A 20,248-nucleotide genomic window follows, 5' to 3' on the forward strand; every position below is an offset into this window, starting at 1 on the left:
TTCTTTGGTGTGAGGGTGGTGAGAGCCTGGCCCAGGTTGCCCAGAGAAGCTGTGACTGCCCCATCCCTGGAGGGGTTCAAGGCCAGGTTGGAGGGGGCTTGGAGCAACCAGGTCTGGTGGGAGGTGTCCCTGTCCATGGCAGGGGGATGGAACTGGATGATCTTTAAGGTTCCTTCCAACCCAAACCATTCTATTTTTTGGGAGCCCATTTGTTTGGTTTTCTTTATCATGTGCTATGCCAGTAGAAAACGTTTGCTATTAAAAACCAAGGACAAGACACCAAAGGTGACAGAAGTAAGCTCTGTTGGTGTGTTACGGATCTGTCTTGAATGGGGCCAGCAGAGAAAGACTGGTAGAGGCCTTGGGAGGACCATAGTTCAGAGCAGCTCCTGGAAGGCACTGGAGACTTTTAGAGCGAGTAAATATCTTATAGCAGCTATTTCTTCTAGAAAATTGTATGGATGACTGGGGTACTTGTAGACCGTTCCCATTACACAGGTGACGAGGGATGGCCTGGAGCAGGAATTCTGTTGTTGGGTTGTGTTACCCTTCAGTTCAAACTTGGGGAAAAAATTAGATTAAAGTGAACTGTGTGGACGCGTGAGTGGGAGGACTTGGTGTCTGGGCATCCTCCCGAGGCTCCACAGACTGGCACTGGCAAGAAGGGCTCGTTCTAGATGGTGATGAAAAGCACTGAGAAAAGAACAGAAAGAAACATTTGCTTTTCTTTCAAGCTTCTTTTGCACACCGCAAGCAAGTGGAAATGAAGAGTAGTCCTAAAATTTTGTATTTTTTAATTTGTTTTTTTTTTGCTGATCAGGGTTGATGGTGACAGCCTCGTGCTTTTTTGGCTCACTGGCATATTTATCCATGTCCTGTCCGTCCTTCACAGGATCCTTTTCATAAGGATATTCTCCTTTGTGGCTGTATTATTTATAATTTGTATTTTAGGAGCAGCCTCAGCTCGACATCTTGGTCTGCCATAAACGTGGCCCTCGCATCCAAGACCTTCAGCCTGTATTTTGTACCTACTAAGCATCCCTTACAAAGTAGTGATTAATTAGTCCCGACAGTGCCCCAGACAGACAATTTGTAGTGTCTCCTTAATAGCAACGAGAGAGAGGGAGAGGAGTAGCAGAGCCAGGGAAGAGAACTACAGCTTCTGCTTGTTTCTGTTAAGCCTCACTGTCAGTCAACAGGAATACCCAGGATAGTTAATCCTTTTTTTTTTTTTTTTTTTTTTTTTTTTGGTTTGAAATTAGGTTGACACAGTTACAGGTGGGGCTGAAAAGTGTCGGTCCCTGCAGCGAGGAGCTCGCTGTCAGCGCCGCAGCTCCCTCAGCGAGATGCACTGAGATGATTCCTCTCCTCCTTTGCTTGCAGGGAGTTAGACTCTGCCATGCTGCGGCGGTTGGAGAAGAGGATTTTGGTGGACCTCCCCAGTAAAGAGGCCCGGAGGGCCATGATCCAGCACTGGCTGCCCCCTCTGAGCAACAGCAGAGGAGTGGAGCTGAGAACAGATCTGGACTACGGCTTGCTGGGCCAGGTGAGACAGCAGAGTGAGGGGATGATGCCTGCTTGGTGCTTTAGGTCTTCCTGAGTGGGAATGGTCAGCAAGAGTGACAGTTCAAGGCCAGGGAACTGCTGGAGAGAGTCCAGCGGAGGCTACAGAGATGATCAAGGGATGGAGCATCTCTCTGCTGAGGAAAGGCTGAGGGACCTGGGGCTGTTCAGCCTGGAGAAGAGAAGACTGAGAGGGGACCTCATCAATGCTGAGCAATATCTAAAGGGTGGGTGGCAAGAGGATGGGGCCAGACTCTTCTCAGTGGTGCCCGGTGACAGGACAAGAGGCAATGGGCACAAACTGCAACGCAGGAAATTCCATCTGAACGTGAGGAAACACACTTTTCCTTTGAGGGTGGCAGAGCCCTGGAAGAGGCTGCCCAGAGAGTGGTGGAGTCTCCTTCTCTGGAGACATTCAAACCCCTCCTGGATATATTCCTGTGCAACCTGCTCTGGGTGGACCTGCTGTGGCAGGGGGTTGGACTAGATGATCTCCAGAGGTCCCTTCCAACCTCTACCATTCCATGATTCCGTGATGTATCACCCACAGCGGTAGCATTATGTCATGGCAGAAGAGGTCCAGACAGTTGGGACATCACCTCTGTGTGAAACCATGATGAGATACAGAGCTGGAGGTAGGACCTCAGCTCGGTTTGAGTCTCCAGCCAAGGGCAAACCAGCGAGACACGGGGCTGAGCGTTCCACCCGGCTGTGGAAAGTGCTGGTTTCACACAGCTCTGCTAGCAAACTGGTGTGTTCTCATCCTCTCTGCTGGGCCAGCTTTGCAGCCTTAAATACAGGGAGACTTCCAGCAACAGGATATTTTATCGTTCTTCTCACCAAGCTGGGAGCGCTTCCAATTCATCGGGGTAATGAGCAGTTAATTGTGTGGGGAAGGTTTGTCACAGCTCCACTGCTGCGGGAGAAAAGAGCATTTAGACAGCAAAGAGATTCACTGGAAAACCAGGCTTTCTTCATTCAGCCCTTTGTCACACCCTGAATTCTTGGAAAAATAGCTTAAAAATAATTATTTCTAAATCTCTTGTATTCATAAAGGGCCCTTTTTACATGTGTTCACATAGAGGATGGTACTCAGTTTTTGTTTCGTAAATGTTAATAAGGGAATATAGTTATTTATTAACAGGAAAGCTGGGAAGAGACACAGAAAAGTGGGGTTTACTTCATCTATGGGAAATTGCCCTTTAGAAAGAAAATGCCCAGTATTTTCCTTGCTCTTACTGTGGGAAATCAAAACAAGAACAAGCATCATAATGGGTAAACATAAAAATATTATGTGTGTTTGTGTGTATATATGTATTTTAGATAGGAATAGTCTTTATACATATTTTATATAAATCTATATGCTTGTAAACACCATTCCTGTGCAATTTGTAAGCCTGTGAGCTGTAATGTACCCTTCTGATCCCAGGAAACAGAGGGTTACTCTGGCTCAGACATAAAACTCGTGTGCAAGGAAGCAGCCATGAGGCCAGTGAGGAAAATTTTCGACGCTCTTGAAAATCACCAGCCAGGTAACTAACCCCAGCTCCCAGGGGAGAATTCCATCTGGGAAACGCCGATCTCCTGCTCCAACTCTGGGAATTACAGTTTTAGCCCCAGCAGGTGGAGCTCTGTTATCTGCTTAGAAAAGTTTTAAACTGTGTCCTTCTAAAACACACACCTAAACTAACGTTTTAGAAAATCAGGGCTCTTTTTAAAGCTGTATCTGTGCTCTCTGCACAAATATAAATTTTTCTTATCTCCCTAGGCTTACTGTTTTCGTGTATTAAGTGTTGCATTAAGCAGGGACATAGAAGAATGTCTTTTGATAATAATAACAGCATTTAATATTTTTTTTTCTCTTTAGGTAACAGTAACTTCCCCGTGATCCGATTAGAGACGATCACCACAGCAGATTTCCTCGATGTGATTGCCCACACCAAGCCATCAGCAAAGAACCTAAGCCAGAAATACACAGCTTGGCAGAGAGAATTTGAGTCAGTTTAAAGAGAAAAAAACCTGAAAGACTGAAAACTTCCAAGCCTTTTGCCTCCAAAGGATCCAGTGGTGAAGGGGAAGAAAGTGCTGCCATTTCCAGGGAAGAGAACGCAGTGGCAAATGCCAGGGGGAAGTCTTCACTTTCAGGATTTAATTGCAGGGGTGTTTGGTTATGGGTGTTTAATTGGAGGGGTGTTTGGGAATGTTCAAAAAACATTCTTCATGGAAATAACATGATGGCAGTTGCTGTGTAATGAAGGCTCCAGCCTTAATTTTATGGATAAAGACTTAAAAGATAGATTGCTTCTCAGTCTTTATTCAAGTCAGTTCTTACCAGGTTTGGGGTAGAAGAACTGGAGCAGAAAGCTTGTTAAGAACAGTTAGATAATTAGTGTAATTCTCCCTTTCTGAGACTCACCAGAGCATCAGAACCAGCAGAGACCTGCACCCTTTATAATGAAATGCGACCACTTTCAGTGAAATTTGGGACCATAGCAATACGTTGTAGATTTGTTTAGTTTGTCATCATTTTTAGCTAAAAACAAAGCCTTCATGGGCCAAATGCCTTATTTTCCAGTTGGTTTGGCCTATTCCCAAGGCAAGGAATTAGAGGAACTTGGAGACGTAGAAAACCAGCGGATTTAGGCCAATCTAACTCAAAACTGGCTTGGTTACCCGCTGTTCACAAACAGCGAGTCTTTGCAGCTCAGAGGTAAATGCTAGCCAAGCTGGAGACTCTTCTGCTTACACAGAGTCAGGGACTGCCACATCATCTTTTAATTAGAAACTCTAATCAGTCATTTTTTCAGACTGTCGGGTCTCATTGCTTGCCCCTCTCTCGCTTAGCAAGACAGTTACCCTCTTTGTGGTTCTCCCAGTATTTTCCTCACATGGGTTTGTGAGATAGGTACCACGATTTTCCATGACTTCCAGCTCCGGGACAGTCTCTGTTATTCATTCCAGCATCACTCAGTTGTCACAAGTCATTCTGGGAAATGTCTCCATGGGGTTTTTCTTGTAGATCTCTCTCCTCCTGAACCTGACCAAAAACCTCCCTGATGGCACCACCACTTAAGCAGTGCTGGCATCGACATAAGATGTGTGAATTTATTCCAAACCGAGGGCACAAAAACGGTATCTAGAGGCATTTTTTGTTCCTGGGAGGGTTATAATTTCTTGTATTTCTAGTGCAAAGTCTGCTCCATCCACACGTTGTGTCTCGGACAGAGATTAAATCTGAGCCCGCAGACAATCTTTCATCTAAGGAGAGCTTCCCTTTCATTCATCACCATGATTTTTCTTAACAAGAACAAGCAACGGCTCATTAACACAAAACTATATTTTCAATAAGGTTAATACTCCAGCAATGTATAATTACAATCTAATAATTTAACACTCAGGAGCACTGTAAAACAAACTGTAAAGGACTTTGATTATTACAGTTTGCAAATGGACCAGAAAAGCTATTTACTGTCATTACGAAGTTGGTTCGTGTTGGGGGATTTAGCGCGTAGGAAAAGCTCTGCCTACTACAGAATTAAATTTCATTTTACGGCTCTACTAACCAACTGTGGAAAAACTGGAATCTGTCCCCATGGCTCGTGAAGGATTTTTTTCCCATAACATTAAAAAGAAACAAAAAAAACCCACCAACAATAGTAAAATTTTGCAACTGTAGCATTAATAGGACCCCGCTGAAGTCTAATTTCAAAAATTCACAGTCTCTGAGGCATTTAATACCAGATTTTTTTGTTTCTGTACCATTCTTTTTAATAACAGCATCTAATTAAAACATCTGTAAAGTGCTGACAGTTTTAATTTGATGTAAAATCTGAAAAACAAAAAAACCCCAGCATCTGTTCTAATGAGAGGAAAGATATCAAACAGTAGTTATTATTAAACAATGGTGATATTTTAATTTAAAAGTCACTTCTCAATGTGCATTCTCCCTACCTTTAAATTAGAGCAGAGCAGAGGCATGCTCAGTGAAATCACTACAGGCTGACTACGGCTCTGTTAGTCTTTGAGGTTTATATTTGAGTATTTCCAGTGTTTTGTTGTGGTTTTTTTTTTCCAATTTAGCTTATTCAGCAGTTTGTATCCCGTCTGTCTCACCTGCTGAGCATCCGCGGTCCCTCATCGCATCCTCCTGAATCTACTACAGGAAAGGGGCTTCCCAGCTCTGCTGAGTGGGAGGAGCTCACAGCTGGGCTGCTGATGCATGCATTGATCCTGCAACCTTAATTTTTGAAGCCAAAGTAAAGGAAATTATGTGGCACGGACGTTCCTTCAAACTAACTATTCCCTTCCTCACAGCAGATGCTCTAGGATATGTTCCACCGCCGCTGGGAAATTCTCACAGGTTAAGTAAGGAGCAGGATTGATTTTGTCTTCATCTGCTGGTCGATATTTACCTGGAACAGATTAACAAAAAGATGCATTTACCAAGCTGCTTTGGGTATCTTTTTTTCCCCCCTGAAAATCACAGCCTCCTTGGATCAGTAACAACCAGCCACGGTAGGAGGAATGCCCATCTAAGGTTCTTCTGCAACAAACATCTCACCATCTTCCCTAAAGAAACACTGAGCCTGACTGAATCATGGAATGGTCAGAGTTGGAAGGAACCTCTGGAGATCATCTAGTCCAACCCCCTGCGAGAGCAGGGCCACCAGGAGCAGATTGGAGAGGAGCGTGTCCATTTTGAATGTCTACAGAGACTCCACACCCTCTCTGGGCAGCCTCTTCCAGGGCTCTGCCAACCTCACAGGAAAGAAGTTCCTCCTCATGTTGAGATGGAATTTCCCATGTTCCAGTTTGTGCCCGTTGTCCCTTGTCCTGTCACCGGGCACCACTGAGAAGAGTCTGGCCCCATCCTCTTGCCACCCACCCTTTAGATACTGGTCAGCATTGATGAGGTCCCCTCTTAGTCTTGTCTCCAGGCTGAACAGACCCAGGTCTCTCAGCCAAGAGATGCTCCAGTCCTTTGATCATCTTTGTAGTTTCCACTGTCCCCTCTCCAGCAGTTCCCTGTCCTTCTGGAACTGGGGAGCCCAGAACTGGTCCCAGTGCTCCAGCTGGGGCCTCCCCAGGGCAGAGCAGAGGGGCAGGATGACCTCCCTCCACCTGCTGGTCACACTCTTCCTGATGCCCCCCAGGATGCCCTTGGCCTTCTTGGCCACAAGGGCCCATTGCTGGCTCACGGGCCACTTGTCCATGACTGAAGATTCCTCCAGGGGCAGCTTTGGTTCAAAATTAGTGTAACTCATGCACTGGCACTATTCCCTCACTGACTATTCAGATATTCATGTTATAGGTTCTTGAAATATAATGTTATCACCTTCCCTTCTGGGTTTTATGAGTATGATCACTTGCTTTCACTTTCAACACGAGCAGGTGCCACTCAGAAAGACCTTCCCCACTCCACGGTACCATCCATAACCCATCCATAACATGGATAATACCTGTCACTCCCTTCGGGTTCCACTTTTGTCTGAAGGAAAATGACTTTTATGACCAGTGTAATCACTGCAGAATGTCACCAGAGCTCCTGAAGGATCCGTGGCTACGTTGCTAAGACTGATTTCAGTGATCTAAGATGTCACAGAAATGGGGTTCTCTCTGCTCCTTGACCAGTGCTCAGGATTTTAGAGTTGTTAGAGAAAAAAATTCACACCTACAATATCAGCTGTCTCCCAAAATGACTGCTCCACTGCATACTCACCAGTCCTGACCAAGATGCCACGCATGCCTGCGTTCTGGGCGCCACCAACGTCGTCCCTGCAGTCCTGGGACAGAAGAGGAGATGAGCTGGTTAGTGGTCACAGGCACTTATTTCTCAACATGTTTTTCATGAAAACACATTCTCTGCTTTGCATGTCACTAACCACCCACTCAAAAGCAGCTGCAAGGGGTCAAATCTTTTAGCTACCTGTTAGAGAAACCATCACAGGAAAGATTTACTACAGGCTTCTAGTGACTGCATGAAGAGAACCCACCCCACAGACTCCTCGTTAAATCCTGCAAGTTTTCACCCCTCGTTCAATCTGCAGGTGACAAGGTCCCCACGTACGTCACCGATCATGACGGCCTCCTCTGGGGCACAGTCTGTCCCCCGCAGAGCTTCCAGGAAGAAGGTCTTCTCCGGCTTCCCCACCACCGTCGCTTTGGCGTCCGTCGCGTACTCCAGCCCCGTTACAAAAGGTCCAGGTCCCAGAGCCAAGCCATCTTTTTTCTTGTAATACCTGGCTTTGTGTATAGCTATGAGAGGAGCACCATCCAAAATCAACCTAAAGGAAGTACAAAAAATTATATTAAAGAAATGATATTCACAGTTGGAGGCCCGAACTGGCTTTCATTTTAGGTTGATGACAATGACTTTCATGAAGATCCAAATTATAACGCAAGCCCACATTCATCTGAAGAGTTAAACAAAGTTCCTTCCTTTCTTTTCCCCAGGAACAGCTAATACATAAATCCCCCAAATAAAGAATTTCTTATCTTGAGGATTTTAACAGGATTTTTAAGTCCTGCTGTATCTCTGCAATAAGGTCGTTACTCTAAGCTGCCTCACTTTTCACCAAGGCAAACATCCCAACATTAGAACCCAGCTGATGTCACCACACAAATAATTTAAAATACGTTAACCCCAGGCAGGGGCTGTAGGTAGCAGGTTGAGGGGCAGAGCCTTTATCTCCTAGCTTGGACCAAGAACCCAGCAGGACCTTCAGGACTCTGCTGCCAGGAACTCCACAGCCCAGCAGCTCTTGGGGATGTTGGTATCACCTCTAACAGCAAACAGCTACGTGATCCCAGCAGGGATGGGTGTTCAGGATAGTCCCAGGTACAGGATAAATCATCTTACCTTAACTTCATATTTTAACGTCGGAGGAATGACAATAGCAAAGTTAAGAGCACAAAGATATTAGGTGTGTTCATGTCCCACCAAATTCCCCAGTTAACAGCACTATTACTGAGCCTTTTAGAAATTAAACTGGATTTAGAATCATAGAATGACTTGAGTTGGAAAGAACCTTAAAGATCATCCCGTTCCAACCCCCTGCCCTGGGCAGGGACACCTCCCACCAGACCAGGTTGCTCCAAGCCCCCTCCAACCTGGCCTTGAACCCCTCCAGGGATGGGGCAGCCACAGCTTCTCTGGCCAACCTGGGCCACGGTCTCACCACCCTCACACCAAAGAAGTTCTTCCCCAGATCTCATCTCCATCTCCCCTCTTTCAGTGTCAAACCCTTCCCCCTCATCCTATGGCTCCCCTCCCTGATCCAGAGTCCCTCCCCATCTCTCCTGGAGCCCCTTGAGGGACTGGAAGGGGCTCTAAGGTCTCCCCAAAGCCTTCTCTTCTCCAGGCTGAACCCCCCCAACTCTCTCAGCCTGTCCTCACAGCAGAGGAGCTCCAGCCCTCCCAGCATCTTCATGGCCCTCTGCTGGACTCATTCCAACAGGTCCCTGTCCTTCTGCTGTTGGTGGCCCCAGAGCTGGAGGCAGCCCTGCAGGGGGGTCTCCCCAGAGCAGAGCAGAGGGGCAGAATCCCCCCCTGGCCCTGCTGGCCACGCTGCTGGGGATGCAGCCCAGGGTGTGGGGGGCTTTCTGGGCTGCCAGCGCATGTTGCCAGCTCCTGTTGAGCTTCTTATCCACCAACACCCCCAAGTCCTTCTCCTCAGGGCTGCTCTCCAGCTTTCTCTACCCAGCCTGGATTTGTGGTTGTGGTTGCCCTGACCCTGGTGCAGGACCTTGCAATTGGCTTCATTGAACTTCCTAAGGTTCACACTGGGAACTGCTTCCCGCCCAACAGCCCAGATCCTCCAGCCTTCCTGGCACAGACCCTCCTTGGGGTTCCTCCTCTGACAGCTGTCCTTCCTGTTAAAAATCTGCACAGAACATGGCATTGCCTGGAGTGTCCCATCACCTGTTCCTTGGGAGAAGAGACCGACCCCCCCTGGCTACACCCTCCTTGCAGGGAGTTGGAGAGAGCGAGAAGGTCTCCCCTCAGCCTCCTTTTCTCCAGGCTGAACACCCCCAGCTCCCTCAGCCTCTCCTCACCAGACTTGTGCTCCAGACCCCTCACCAGCTCTGTTGCCCTTCTCTGGACACCCTCCAGCACCTCAATGTCTTTCCTGTCATGAGGGGCCCCAAAACCACACAAAATCTTGCTTTGCCCCTTCACCGCCTTTCTGGAGCTCTACTCAAAGAGGCTGCTTTAGGTGAGCTGTGTTCTCCTTGGAGGACGTCTGCTCCTTCCCACCTGCTGGGAACTCTGAGCACTACACAAATGATAATATTTCATTGCACTTAATTATCACAAATCAGTGCTTTCCAAAGCTGGCTGAAGAAGAAGAGAGCTGGCAAGAGCATCTGTGAGCAGCCAGACGTGTTCGCGATGGGAGGATTCCTCTAGGACACAGGAAAATTTAATTTGACAGCAGCACCACAACCCCTTGCATTCAGCAGTTCGTGGGAAAGATCTCACCTGAGAGAATTCTTTCAAGCGTGGCATCAAAATCCCACGTCTACAGAAAGAGAAATTTAGTCTCAGTCATTTTAAATGACGCCTGGAGAACAGCACTACTCTGTGTATCTCATCGTGGGACTTGTGTTGGGTTAGATTTACCTAATCTAATGTTTGATATCAACTGGGTGGTTGCCTACCGGGTAATTAGTCAGACTGGGCTCTTCACAGTCAGTGGAGAGGAAAAAAACACTTCTAGGGCACAGTTCAACTGTCCTATTTTAAGCTCTACTAGGGGAAAAACGAATGATGCCTTGCAAGTGCCTCCTCCCTCCCTCAGGAGCCCGGGTCAGCAGCTCAGACGCTGGCATCGGCACAGCAGATACCTGAGTTTCATCGGATTCACCTGAAAGTTCTGCTGTGAGCAACGCAAATCCCAAGTTTTTCAACTACCTGAGCAGTAAAGAACAAGGAATAAAGGACACAGCACAAAGCTCGAGGAGAAGAAAATGGTGGCAGTGGTTAATATTTCCATTAGACCAAACAAAACTGACACCAGCAGAACAGTCTCCCCTCAGTAGAAGACTGGGGGGAAAATGCAGCAGGAAAAACCCACTGCCCGCTGCAGGGGGCTGCATTTGGCCTTCAGCACCTTCCTTCCATCGCCAGAGCAACTGTTCCGTTCTGCTTTTAATGCAAAAAAGCCCAAATCCAGTCTGGGACAACCTCGGCCAGCTCTGCAGGCTTTCCTCCCTCTGCTGGGCTGGGGCCCTCAGGGACTCTGCCATGACTCTTGTTTCGAGTGCCCCCGTCCCCAGCCCCAGGCAGCTAATGACTGTTACTCGACAGCTAATACATTCATGACAGAAATATCAATAAAATGATGTAAGCACTGGAATTTGTGATTGAGAAATGAAGAGTCCACTCACGAGCGTGCTGTAAAACTCTAAAATCGATGCCACCAGCAACATGCACTAGGGAGGCAGAGGGGGCGTCCGTTTGGGTCAGTACAGGTTCTTATGGCACAGAACTGGCAGGCAAGGTAAGAACAGCACCCGTTTCCTACTCCAAGGAGCCTCCACAAGACCCTGGTGAGCAGTAATCCATACTCCCTCTTTGGATGTCGTCACAAAAGGCACATCACTGGGGATAAACCCAGCAACAGGCTCATGTTCACGTCTTTGAAGCTAAGGGCTTTTTTCAAGTTGAAACCAAGAGCGCTGTGAGGAGAAGGACACGTGGCCACGCACGTCTGCACACACTACTGCACCCGTATGGCTACAGGTACATTTCATCTTATTTACCCCTTCAACAATACACAAGACAAAGAGCTTCAGGAATCACAGAATCATAGAATTGTCCAGGTTGGAAAGGACCTTTCAGATCATCGAGTTCAACACTGACAAAACCACCACTAACCCATGTCCCTCAGCACCACGTCTGCCCGGCTTTTAAATACCTCCAAGGGTGGTGACTCCACCATTGCCCTGGGCAGGCTCTTCCAAGGCTTGATAACCCCTTCCATGTAAATATTGTTCCTAATATCCATCCTAAACCTCCCCTGGTGCAACTTGAGGCCATTTCCTCTTGTCCCATCGCCTGTTCCTTGGGAGAAGAGACCGACCCCCCCCTGGCTACACCCTCCTTTCAGGGAGTTGGAGAGAGTGAGAAGGTCTCCCCTCAGCCTCCTTTTCTCCAGGCTGAACACCCCCAGCTCCCTCAGCCTCTCCTCACCAGACTTGTGCTCCAGACCCCTCACCAGCTCCATCGACCTTCTCTGGGCACGCTCCAGCACCTCAATGTCTTTCCTGTCGTGAGTGGCCCAAACTGGACCCAGCCCTCGAGGTGGGGCCTCCCCAGTGCCCAGTCCAGGGGGATGGCCACTGCCCCAGTCCTGCTGGCTACACCGTTCCTGATAGAGTTCAGGATGCTGGTGGCTTCTTGGCCACCTGGGCACACTGCTGGGTCATGTTCAGCCTGCTCTCAACCAACACCCCCAGGTCCTTTTCCAATAGGCAGCTCCAGCCACTCTGCCCCCAGGCCTGGAGTGTCCATGGGGTTGCACAGACAAGACCAAGTCTGATCCATAGTTCAAGTAGCCCAGGACATTGTGCTGTCCACTCCTGAAGGCAAAATGCTCCAGTAGATATTGCTAGAAAACCTGCATTAGGTACGTAAGGAATAATCTGCCCTAAATACCGGATTTCCTTCTCTATAATATTTGGGGTCCAAAGGCTGAGGTTTGAACATAGAAGCCATCTCCCAAATACTTCCCAACATCCTTGGGTTTGTGTACCTCCTCTTGAAGCACTGCTGACTTTTTCACCTCAACAACAACCAGGACTGTACTTCTGTAGTTAATTTACAGACTGAAAGCCAGGAAAACCAAGGCTGGACTGGCTGAAGTTCATGGATAAGGCCCCATATTCACCAAGGTTGGTGTCTCTCTCTCAGATGTAACAGTGACAGTGCTGCCACCTGCTTTTCCCTGCAAGAGAAGAATTTCCTCGCCTGTGTAGAGGTGCAGAGCCCAGCACAAAGACAGCCACCACTCCAAAAGCCACGAGGAGAAAGCAAGCCACTTACCGAAACGCTCTGTTCATCATCTCATAGTGAAAGTGCTCAGGAGCCAGTCCTACCACCACTGCATTGGGATTGTCAGTGGCCACCCCTGGAAAACCAAAATATGACTCTGAGAGAACTGAATTTCACTCATACTTAGCAGTACCCACTCAGCGAGCACAATAAATCCCTTTGGAGAAAAAAAAAAAAAAAAAAGAGCATTTTCTGAACACAGACACATCACATAGACCAGTTTTATGCCTTTTAGAAATGAGGAAAGTGTTTGTGGAAAAGATGTCGATCCATCCAGAGTCTGACATCCTTCACAACAGACACAGCTCTGCAGCTGGATAGTCCTAACGGCGAGTGTTGAACAGCCATTCTCTCACTGAAATGCAGCAGAATGCACAAATCACTTTTTTAACGCAATAAATTTCTGTTACCTGAGAATCCCTTTCTACATATATTCATCTGCTTTTTAAGACAGTAAAGCAGGAATTAGTGAATTAGCGAATTCCATCCAGTCACAATGAACTAGTGAATTCCATCCAGTTTTTCTATTCCCTCTACTCAAAGAAAACTCCCCTTAGGCTATAAAGCCTGACCATTGTTCTACAGATCACAGAATCACAGAATGATGTGGGGTTGGAAGGGACCTCTGGAGATCATCTAGTCCAACTCCCTGCCACAGCAGGGTCACCCAGAGCAGAGTGGACATGAACACCTCCAGGCAGGTTTGGAATGTCTCCAGAGAAGGAGACTCCACACCCTCTCTGGGCAGCCTCTGCCAGGGCCCTGACAACCTCAAAGGAGAGAAGTTCCTCCTGACGTTGAGAATGTTCCAGTTTGTGCCCCTTGTCCTGTCACTGGGCACCACTGAGAAGAGCCTGGCCCCATCCTCTTGCCACCCACCCTTTAGCTATTACTTAGTATTGATGAGGTCCCCTCTCAGTCTTTTCTCCAGGCTGAACAGCCCCAGTGTCTCAGTCTTGCTATCAGCCTGGTTGTGATGGCAAAGATGATATCACAGCATGACCTGGCAGGTGTTACACTAGATTAGTTTGGGCTCTTCTGGAAGGTCTATCTTTCAATGCGGATTAGTCCCCTTGAGACCAGCTTGGGCCTGCTTTGTCCTGCACTGCTCCAGAGGACCATGACCGTTTCCACATGGCGGTGCCACCTCTGAACAGGACCAGCAACAGAAGTGGAGTAGCATCCACAGGAGAAACGGGAGTAACAGAGAGTTTTATTTATAAGAGACTATCAGCTGCATCCTGCATTTGCTGGGGTTTTTGTTCTACCTTCACACTTTTATTGGGACAACTAGAGCTCCTGGGTCTCCAGAGAGGGTCACTGCAGCCCACTGGCTGATGTCTCCTGCCGCACGTCCTTCAGTTAGCTCAGACAGCACAATGTACACTCAGAGATGCCACGTGGAATTTGTGACACCTCCAAAAAGCATCTGGGACCTTTAACCAAGAAACGATTACGTTCATCTGTCTGTGACCAACTTTATGGAGAAATCAGCAAAGAATACTTCAACAGCAGCCATTAAAAAGAATTTAAAGCATTCTCCATTGTACTTAAATGTTTCAAGAGCAGCACTGAGAGAATATGAGCCAAACCACTCGTAGCAAAAAGGAACTCAACAATCCATTCCAGACCCAAGCAATCCAGGCAATGCCACCAATGTACTCTGCTGATCTCTCTCCCTGTGCCACCTTTTACAAAATTAACATCAGCTACTGTAAAACTGATGGAAAGATCCCAGACATGTGAAGACTAAACTGATTTAAATACCTTCAGTGAAATAGCTGCTGCCTCTGCTGTTTCTGACCCAAGAAAGCCTCCCCGAGAACACAACTACAGAACATTGGTGGGGGTGTTCTTCTGAGGATGCGATGTTAGGTAGAGCAGATCATCAGGTTTGATTGCTCTCAGAGCCCACAGAGGCTGTTCTCCTGGGCGCTTATTTTTTTTTCAGAAGATTACTGACTAGACTATGGCACTAAAATTTAACGGGAAATTTCCAGCTCCCAGCAAGATCAGAACCAACTTAAATTACGCAGCCGTAAGGATTTCAGTTCGTAAGGCAAGGGGCAGGGAGCCGTGGGGAGCCGTCCACATTGTTTGATGCCTTGACTTTAAATGAAAGACTGAATATAGAAGACATGGTTTTCAACTTGTGAGTATTTTAAAAACACAGATATCTCGACTACTCTTAAAACAACAACGTGGTCAAGTCAAAAACTAACTGTCCCTGCTCAGGCACCTGCCTGACATGTCCAAGTTCAAATTTTCCATCTTCTACTCCCCTTACAGACGGAGGAAAATGGGAACATCTGAAAAAAAAAGCAAGTTTCAACCAGGTCTTTAGAGTTGTCAATCCAGAGAAGTTAGGGAGATGAACCTCCTGTCGCACATTAAGGTATAAAAGTACATGGGCTGAGATGTTCAATACATCAACACAATAAGTGACAATAATTACCTGGAGAGACCTAGATGTTCAATATAAAGTAAGTGACAATAACTACGTGGAGATTTTACACCTTAATAACAATCTATTAAGAGAGAAACAGTCTCCTGCGTGTGCCTGCACACTGGCTTTTCAGCTCTTTACAAGTGAAACCTCTGCACCATAGCTGACAGAAACCTGATTTCCAACAAATTGACACATCCTTGCTATAAAACAAACCAGCACTGGTACGTGTGATAAATGTCCGGTGATTACTTTTTCATACACCGGAATTCAATAAAATATTGTGTTTTACCCAAATTCCTGATCATTTGAAGGCTTTGGCCACCATTTCCACTACTCCTCAAGAAGCTGGGACCTTTATGACTGTGGAGAGTTCCACATTTCAGGCTTCACCATGGCTGGTGACACATACGACTGCCATTCTACAGAACAGAGAGCACCACGTTTCCTTAGTTGCTCGGTAGCTTCCACCTCACCTGTGAAATCAGGCAGGGCCTTATCGTCCACCAGGAGGAGGGGCCGCACCTGCTTTTGCTCCAGGAGGTTCCTGGCTGCTGTCAGCGAGGTGAAGATCTCGTTTTCTGCGATGTCGAAGCCCAGCTTCGTCAGCCTCTCCAGCAGCTCCCTCTTGCACTCCTTCGTCGTGTTGGTCACAAACCGAATGGTAACGGGAGCGCGGCGCAGCCTGATGGATGAAGAGCAAAAGCAAATTGGCCACAGTGTCCCTCTGTCTACACACTCCCGCCTCTCTCTGGGACTGAACAAGGACCGTTTGCATCCTGAACCAAAACAGAAGAACCTTATTGCTAAATTAATACATTGAACGCCACGTGCTGAGAGAATTTCACAGCAGCTGTGGCTCGTCCAGAGCTCAAGGAGCCTGTGTCACCTCTGTGGTGATTTTATGTCAGCTTCTGTAGCCACTTCTCCCTTTCCTGAGGAGCACCAATACCACGTGAAACCCCGTTATTGCCCTACACTGACAGTGCATGCTACCAAACAACCAAATAATTTTAAGTGACAATTTCAACGCCATTCCCTTTAATTATTCCCCCACCATCACTTTCTCTCTTTGTTGCTATAGAAACAAACACTGGCATCACGACTGCACGGAGAACATCAGAATAAAGTTGGTCAACGCTGGAGACTTGCTTGCACCTGCCACTTCTTTCTCTTATTTTTCAGATACATTGACCCTTCACAAGGATGAGCTGGTAAAAGAGTCCCCTGGTTGCTAATAAATTAATTATGTTTTTTTTCTGTGGACCTCAATACTGAGAAGTAACACTAAAAATTGAATCCCTCCTGAAAATAAATATCCCTTCTCTAACTCCCTCCCTTGTCAAAGCCAGTACAGGGCCTGCAAGGGCACTGCTCAGGAGGAATCAAGCAGAAGACAAAGGAGGATCAATGGCTTTAGAGAACAGTTTGCCTTCTGATTCTACAGAAGACATTTCTTCTGTCCAGTCTATGGCCTGAAGGCTTGGAGGCGAGAAACACATGGGACTGATACCAAGCTCTTCTTGACCATATCACCACTTCTTTATATATATGGATTTTTGAGAACGCTGGCTCTCACCTGGCACAAGTGCTACCTGCAGCACAGAACACCAAGCAGGCAAGGTCCAGTGAGTAAAAAGGTAACGAATGAATGCCCAACACTTGAGCAATCTTCACTTCCTTGCAATTTTACATCTTCAGGAGACAATTATTTCCACAGAATTATTTGTGAGAAGAAGTGCAGTTTCCTAATCTCTCTGTGAACCTTTCCTTTGAGCAACAGTCTACCTTTATAAAAATCTGAGCACCCACTACAACTCCAGTAAAAACTTCTCCTTCTCTTCCTTAATTCAACCCTAGTCCTCTCCCCTGATTAATTCTTACTGTCCCAGCATCTTAAGGTGCCCTCCCTCACTCACCCTGGCAGCATATATCACTTTGTGTTTTTCTCCATCCATTGCAAGATGTCTTCTCCAGGAAAACAGTGTGACAATACAGCACAAAGATCCCTGGGGTCACATATCCTCAGATTAAGTCATTTGACTATGCCTTGATTTCTTTAGGCGCCCTTTCATCAGAAGAGAAAGAAGTACTTAACTGTCCTGTTTATTAATGTGTTGAAATTCCCACAAAGGATAGGCTGTATTATCAAGTGTTTCTCAATCCCAAAAATGACCAAGGTCATTTACCTAGCAGAAATAAAATTTTAAAATAATAAAACTTGGCTGATAGACCAAACGAAATGAGAATTCTGCCAAGGATGCCTTGCTCTCTAGGCCAAGTTTTTCTCTCTGCTATTCCACTAATAACAAAGGGCTCAGACAATCAGGTTCTTGTAGTTCAACAAAGCACTGAGTGAGGAACAGCTCAGCTGAAGTGACCATGGTGTAGATGGGGTAGTTGAGGTTAATTTAACTACTTTCCACTTTGGCTAAGGCTGTAGTCCCATATGAATTAGCGGAAACACTCTGAATATTGTCTTTTTCCATCTAGAAGAGACCTAGAGAGCAACTTAGGAAAGCTGCAGAGGCTCAGGTGATACATGGCAACTTTTCCATATCTAGGCCCTTTGCTGACTTCTCTTGGTATTAATACGAATGTAAATAAAAGCAGAATTTGGCTGCACATTTCCTTATAAACGACAGCAAAAAAAAGGCAGATGCTGTTACCACGGCTTTACTTAAAGAAGGGTCTTTGTGCAAACAGGGTTGATATAACCTATCAGAGGATATTGGGGAAAAAAAAGGTATCTTGCCTTTTAAGAGCTTCCTGCGCGCCTGGCACAGCTGAGTCTTCAACATGAAGTGTGCCGTTGAGATCCACCAAGACAGCTTTCAGCGCACGCCGAGCTGCCATCCTTCCTTCCCCAGGGAAAAGGCAAATAAATGAAACAACAAAAAAACTGGTTAGCAGACAATGGATAATAAAAATAAGGAACTCAGTTAAGCGCCTCATTTGTGCCAAGCCCGGTATTACTCAGAACATTACTCGCAGTATTAAATGGGCCCCTTTAGACAGAGAAATAAAAGGCAGCGTTTAAAAAAAATACATAATTGATGGGGTGGTATTTTCTCAAAGACTCTATATATGGAAATCAGGTGCTATTTGTTTTTAAGTGCCTTTATTTGTGCGCGTCAAAAAATTCTCTAAACAACTAAGAGGGTTGGGAAGAGGATCATTAGGTCTGGTATTGCTGGTTCAAGGCCTCAGCAAGCACATTTCGGCAAGTCCCATCGACACCAACAGCGCCGTTCAAGTGAAAAATAAATACAATACTACTGAGCGATGGTACAGCGCTCCGACCATAAAGCTCAAAACGCTCTGCAGAAGTGGATATTGTTAATTTTATTTCTTGTAAGCGAGATCTACGGTGATCCAGCCCGCAATTCAGGGGCCCTAACTCCCAGTGGCTGACTGCCTGTGTGCCAGCGTGGATTTAACCTGGGAGATCTCAGGGATGTTCAGTTTCCCCAAAGGGTTACTCCCGCCTCTTGCAAAGGGGACAGTCAAGCAGCCTTTCTACAGCGAGCTTCTGTGTCTCACAAGCAGGTACAGGGCACTCAGCCCAAAACAGAAGCCAGCGTTCAAGAGCTAAAGGCACCAGGGAAGAAAACAGCGAGGTTACGTGCAAATTGTCTAAAAAGCTGTCTTTGGAAATTAGTACTACTCCTTACGTGTGCTGCAAGTGCTGTTATTTTGCTCCACAAGCAAGTTTGCTGAGCTGTTTCTTAGCAAGTCTCCAACACGGGAGCTTCTCTCCTGTTTGTTAGACAGTAAGGGCCATCTGATCTGCCACCACCAGCAAGTCATCATGATTTTATGTGGAGCCCTTTTGGTTACAGACAGCACACATAACATGTATGTACTTTTAAAAAGCACGCAGAGTAGTCGACAGAATGATCAGAACCTGCCTTAAAAAAATTAAGTTTCTATCAGGACAGTTTTGTCAATGATCAGTGTCATGTGAGTTCAATGTCTCAGGTACAGGACACTGGGGCAGAAATCTTTGAGAGTCCACTTCCGTTATTCCTGCTGCTTCCCTGCAATAAATATGCTTATTTTATAGTATGCCTGTTGCTACACAGGCCAAACTTAAATGCCTATGATACAAAGCTGACAACAGGACTCCTAAGGGAGCTTCATCAATTGCACAGGAAAAGAGGGCACCAGGTTTCTAAGGCATCTTCTCTGAGTAAAACACTGAGTGCACAAAAAGTGCTTGAACAGAATGGAATTTGCATAACTCCATGACAAAAAAAAAAAATCCAAACCCTCTCTTCCCTCAGGCACTTCAGCACAGGGAATTCTGAGTGCTGAGACGTTAAAAAGAGGACTGAAGAAAGTGCTATTTATATAAATTCTCTAGGTAAAGACACATGACTGCAGAGCAATGGCACCACGCCTGCATGGGTAGCACGGCTAAGGGCAGGGATAGAATATCCTAGGTTAGCAGAAATGGGATTTTTATTATTATCATTATTATTATTCCTCTTCTATCCTAGATCTCCACTGATTCTCCTGTTTGCAGTGAATTTATTTGGCCAGCCCAGCAGTTATTTACAGAACCAGCTTTCAGCATGGCCCAATTTTGACTAGAAAGGACATGGCCTAGCAAGAAATCCTAAAAAAAAAGCTCCAGTACCTCAGTTTTCACAACGGCAGCCCAACACATCCAGAGGAACTTCACCTTCACGCAGGCGTTACAGTTACAGCGATGGGATAAAGCCATAGATGATAATTTAGGCTGGTCAAGGCATGAGGGACCATCTGGTCCCACCCCGCCTGGCCCTTGGCGGACCGAGGTGCCGTACAGGGCTGCATCAAGGGGCTCACAGCCGACGGGGAAAGGAGGCCTCGCCCCCCTGGGGGCCTGTCCCTCGGGTAACGGCACAGGCCGAGAGGCAGAGCTCCACCGGGGAGGCCCAGCACACGGCAGCCCAGCCGCCCCGGCCTCCGCTGAGGGGAGCGGGGGCTGCAGGGCCGCCCGGGACAGCCCGCCCGGCCTCCCCTGCGGGGCTGCCATTGACGGCTCCCCGAGGGGCAGCGAGCGCCTCCCCTCTCACCCGGGGCCGGTGCCCTGCCTCACTCACACGGCCGGCCGCCATCCCCTCCCTGCCTCTCGCCATGATGGGAAGGGCATGAGGAGACATGCACCACTCCATCCCCCCCCCCCCCCCCACCCC

The 20,248-nt window shown here is 47.0% G+C and overlaps 2 protein-coding genes across 3 annotated transcripts; one reads left to right on the forward strand and one right to left on the reverse strand.

Annotated features, from left to right (window-relative positions):
* Window positions 1–1,410: 1,410 nt before the first annotated feature.
* LOC106894660 (katanin p60 ATPase-containing subunit A-like 2) lies at window positions 1,411–3,777 on the forward strand. Its single transcript, XM_014953473.1, has 3 exons — window positions 1,411–1,546; window positions 2,993–3,095; window positions 3,431–3,777. The coding sequence occupies exons 1-3, from the start codon at window positions 1,463–1,465 to the stop codon at window positions 3,568–3,570; spliced, it is 327 nt and encodes a 108-aa protein (XP_014808959.1). The 5' UTR covers window positions 1,411–1,462; the 3' UTR covers window positions 3,571–3,777.
* Window positions 3,778–4,880: 1,103 nt separating this feature from the next.
* Window positions 4,881–20,137, reverse strand: LOC106894659 (haloacid dehalogenase-like hydrolase domain-containing protein 2). 2 transcript variants are annotated; one of them, XM_014953471.1, is made up of 7 exons: window positions 19,708–20,137; window positions 17,821–17,926; window positions 15,542–15,750; window positions 12,611–12,695; window positions 7,631–7,847; window positions 7,283–7,346; window positions 4,881–5,975 (listed from the first exon to the last, which is right to left on the reverse strand). In XM_014953471.1, exons 2-7 carry the CDS (start codon window positions 17,919–17,921, stop codon window positions 5,872–5,874), a joined length of 780 nt encoding a protein of 259 aa, XP_014808957.1. In that variant the 5' UTR covers window positions 17,922–17,926; window positions 19,708–20,137; the 3' UTR covers window positions 4,881–5,871. The 2 variants fall into 2 exon arrangements, with proteins under 2 accessions (XP_014808957.1, XP_014808958.1); XM_014953472.1 differs by having other exon boundaries at window positions 17,821–17,922; window positions 19,708–20,136.
* Between the last annotated feature and the right edge of the window lie 111 nt (window positions 20,138–20,248).

Source organism: Calidris pugnax, unplaced genomic scaffold (assembly GCF_001431845.1).
Source record: "Calidris pugnax isolate Ruff unplaced genomic scaffold, ASM143184v1 scaffold260, whole genome shotgun sequence".
In the NCBI taxonomy this organism is placed as follows: Eukaryota; Metazoa; Chordata; class Aves; order Charadriiformes; family Scolopacidae; genus Calidris; species Calidris pugnax.

What these genes read in the sequence shown, in the direction of transcription:
- LOC106894660 (XM_014953473.1), top strand. Translation starts at nt 1,463, where the DNA reads ATGATCCAGCACTGGCTGCCCCCTCTGAGCAACAGCAGAGGAGTGGAG. An exon ending in ACTACGGCTTGCTGGGCCAG is followed by an intron (nt 1,547 to 2,992) that starts GTGAGACAGCAG and finishes TTCTGATCCCAG; the next exon opens with GAAACAGAGGGTTACTCTGG. An exon ending in TCTTGAAAATCACCAGCCAG is followed by an intron (nt 3,096 to 3,430) that starts GTAACTAACCCC and finishes TTTTCTCTTTAG; the next exon opens with GTAACAGTAACTTCCCCGTG.
- LOC106894659 (XM_014953471.1), bottom strand. Translation starts at nt 17,921, where the DNA reads ATGGCAGCTCGGCGTGCGCTGAAAGCTGTCTTGGTGGATCTCAACGGC. An exon ending in GCGCAGGAAGCTCTTAAAAG is followed by an intron (nt 15,751 to 17,820) that starts GCAAGATACCTT and finishes TTCATCCATCAG; the next exon opens with GCTGCGCCGCGCTCCCGTTA. An exon ending in TGGCATCTTGGTCAGGACTG is followed by an intron (nt 5,976 to 7,282) that starts GTGAGTATGCAG and finishes AATCTGTTCCAG; the next exon opens with GTAAATATCGACCAGCAGAT.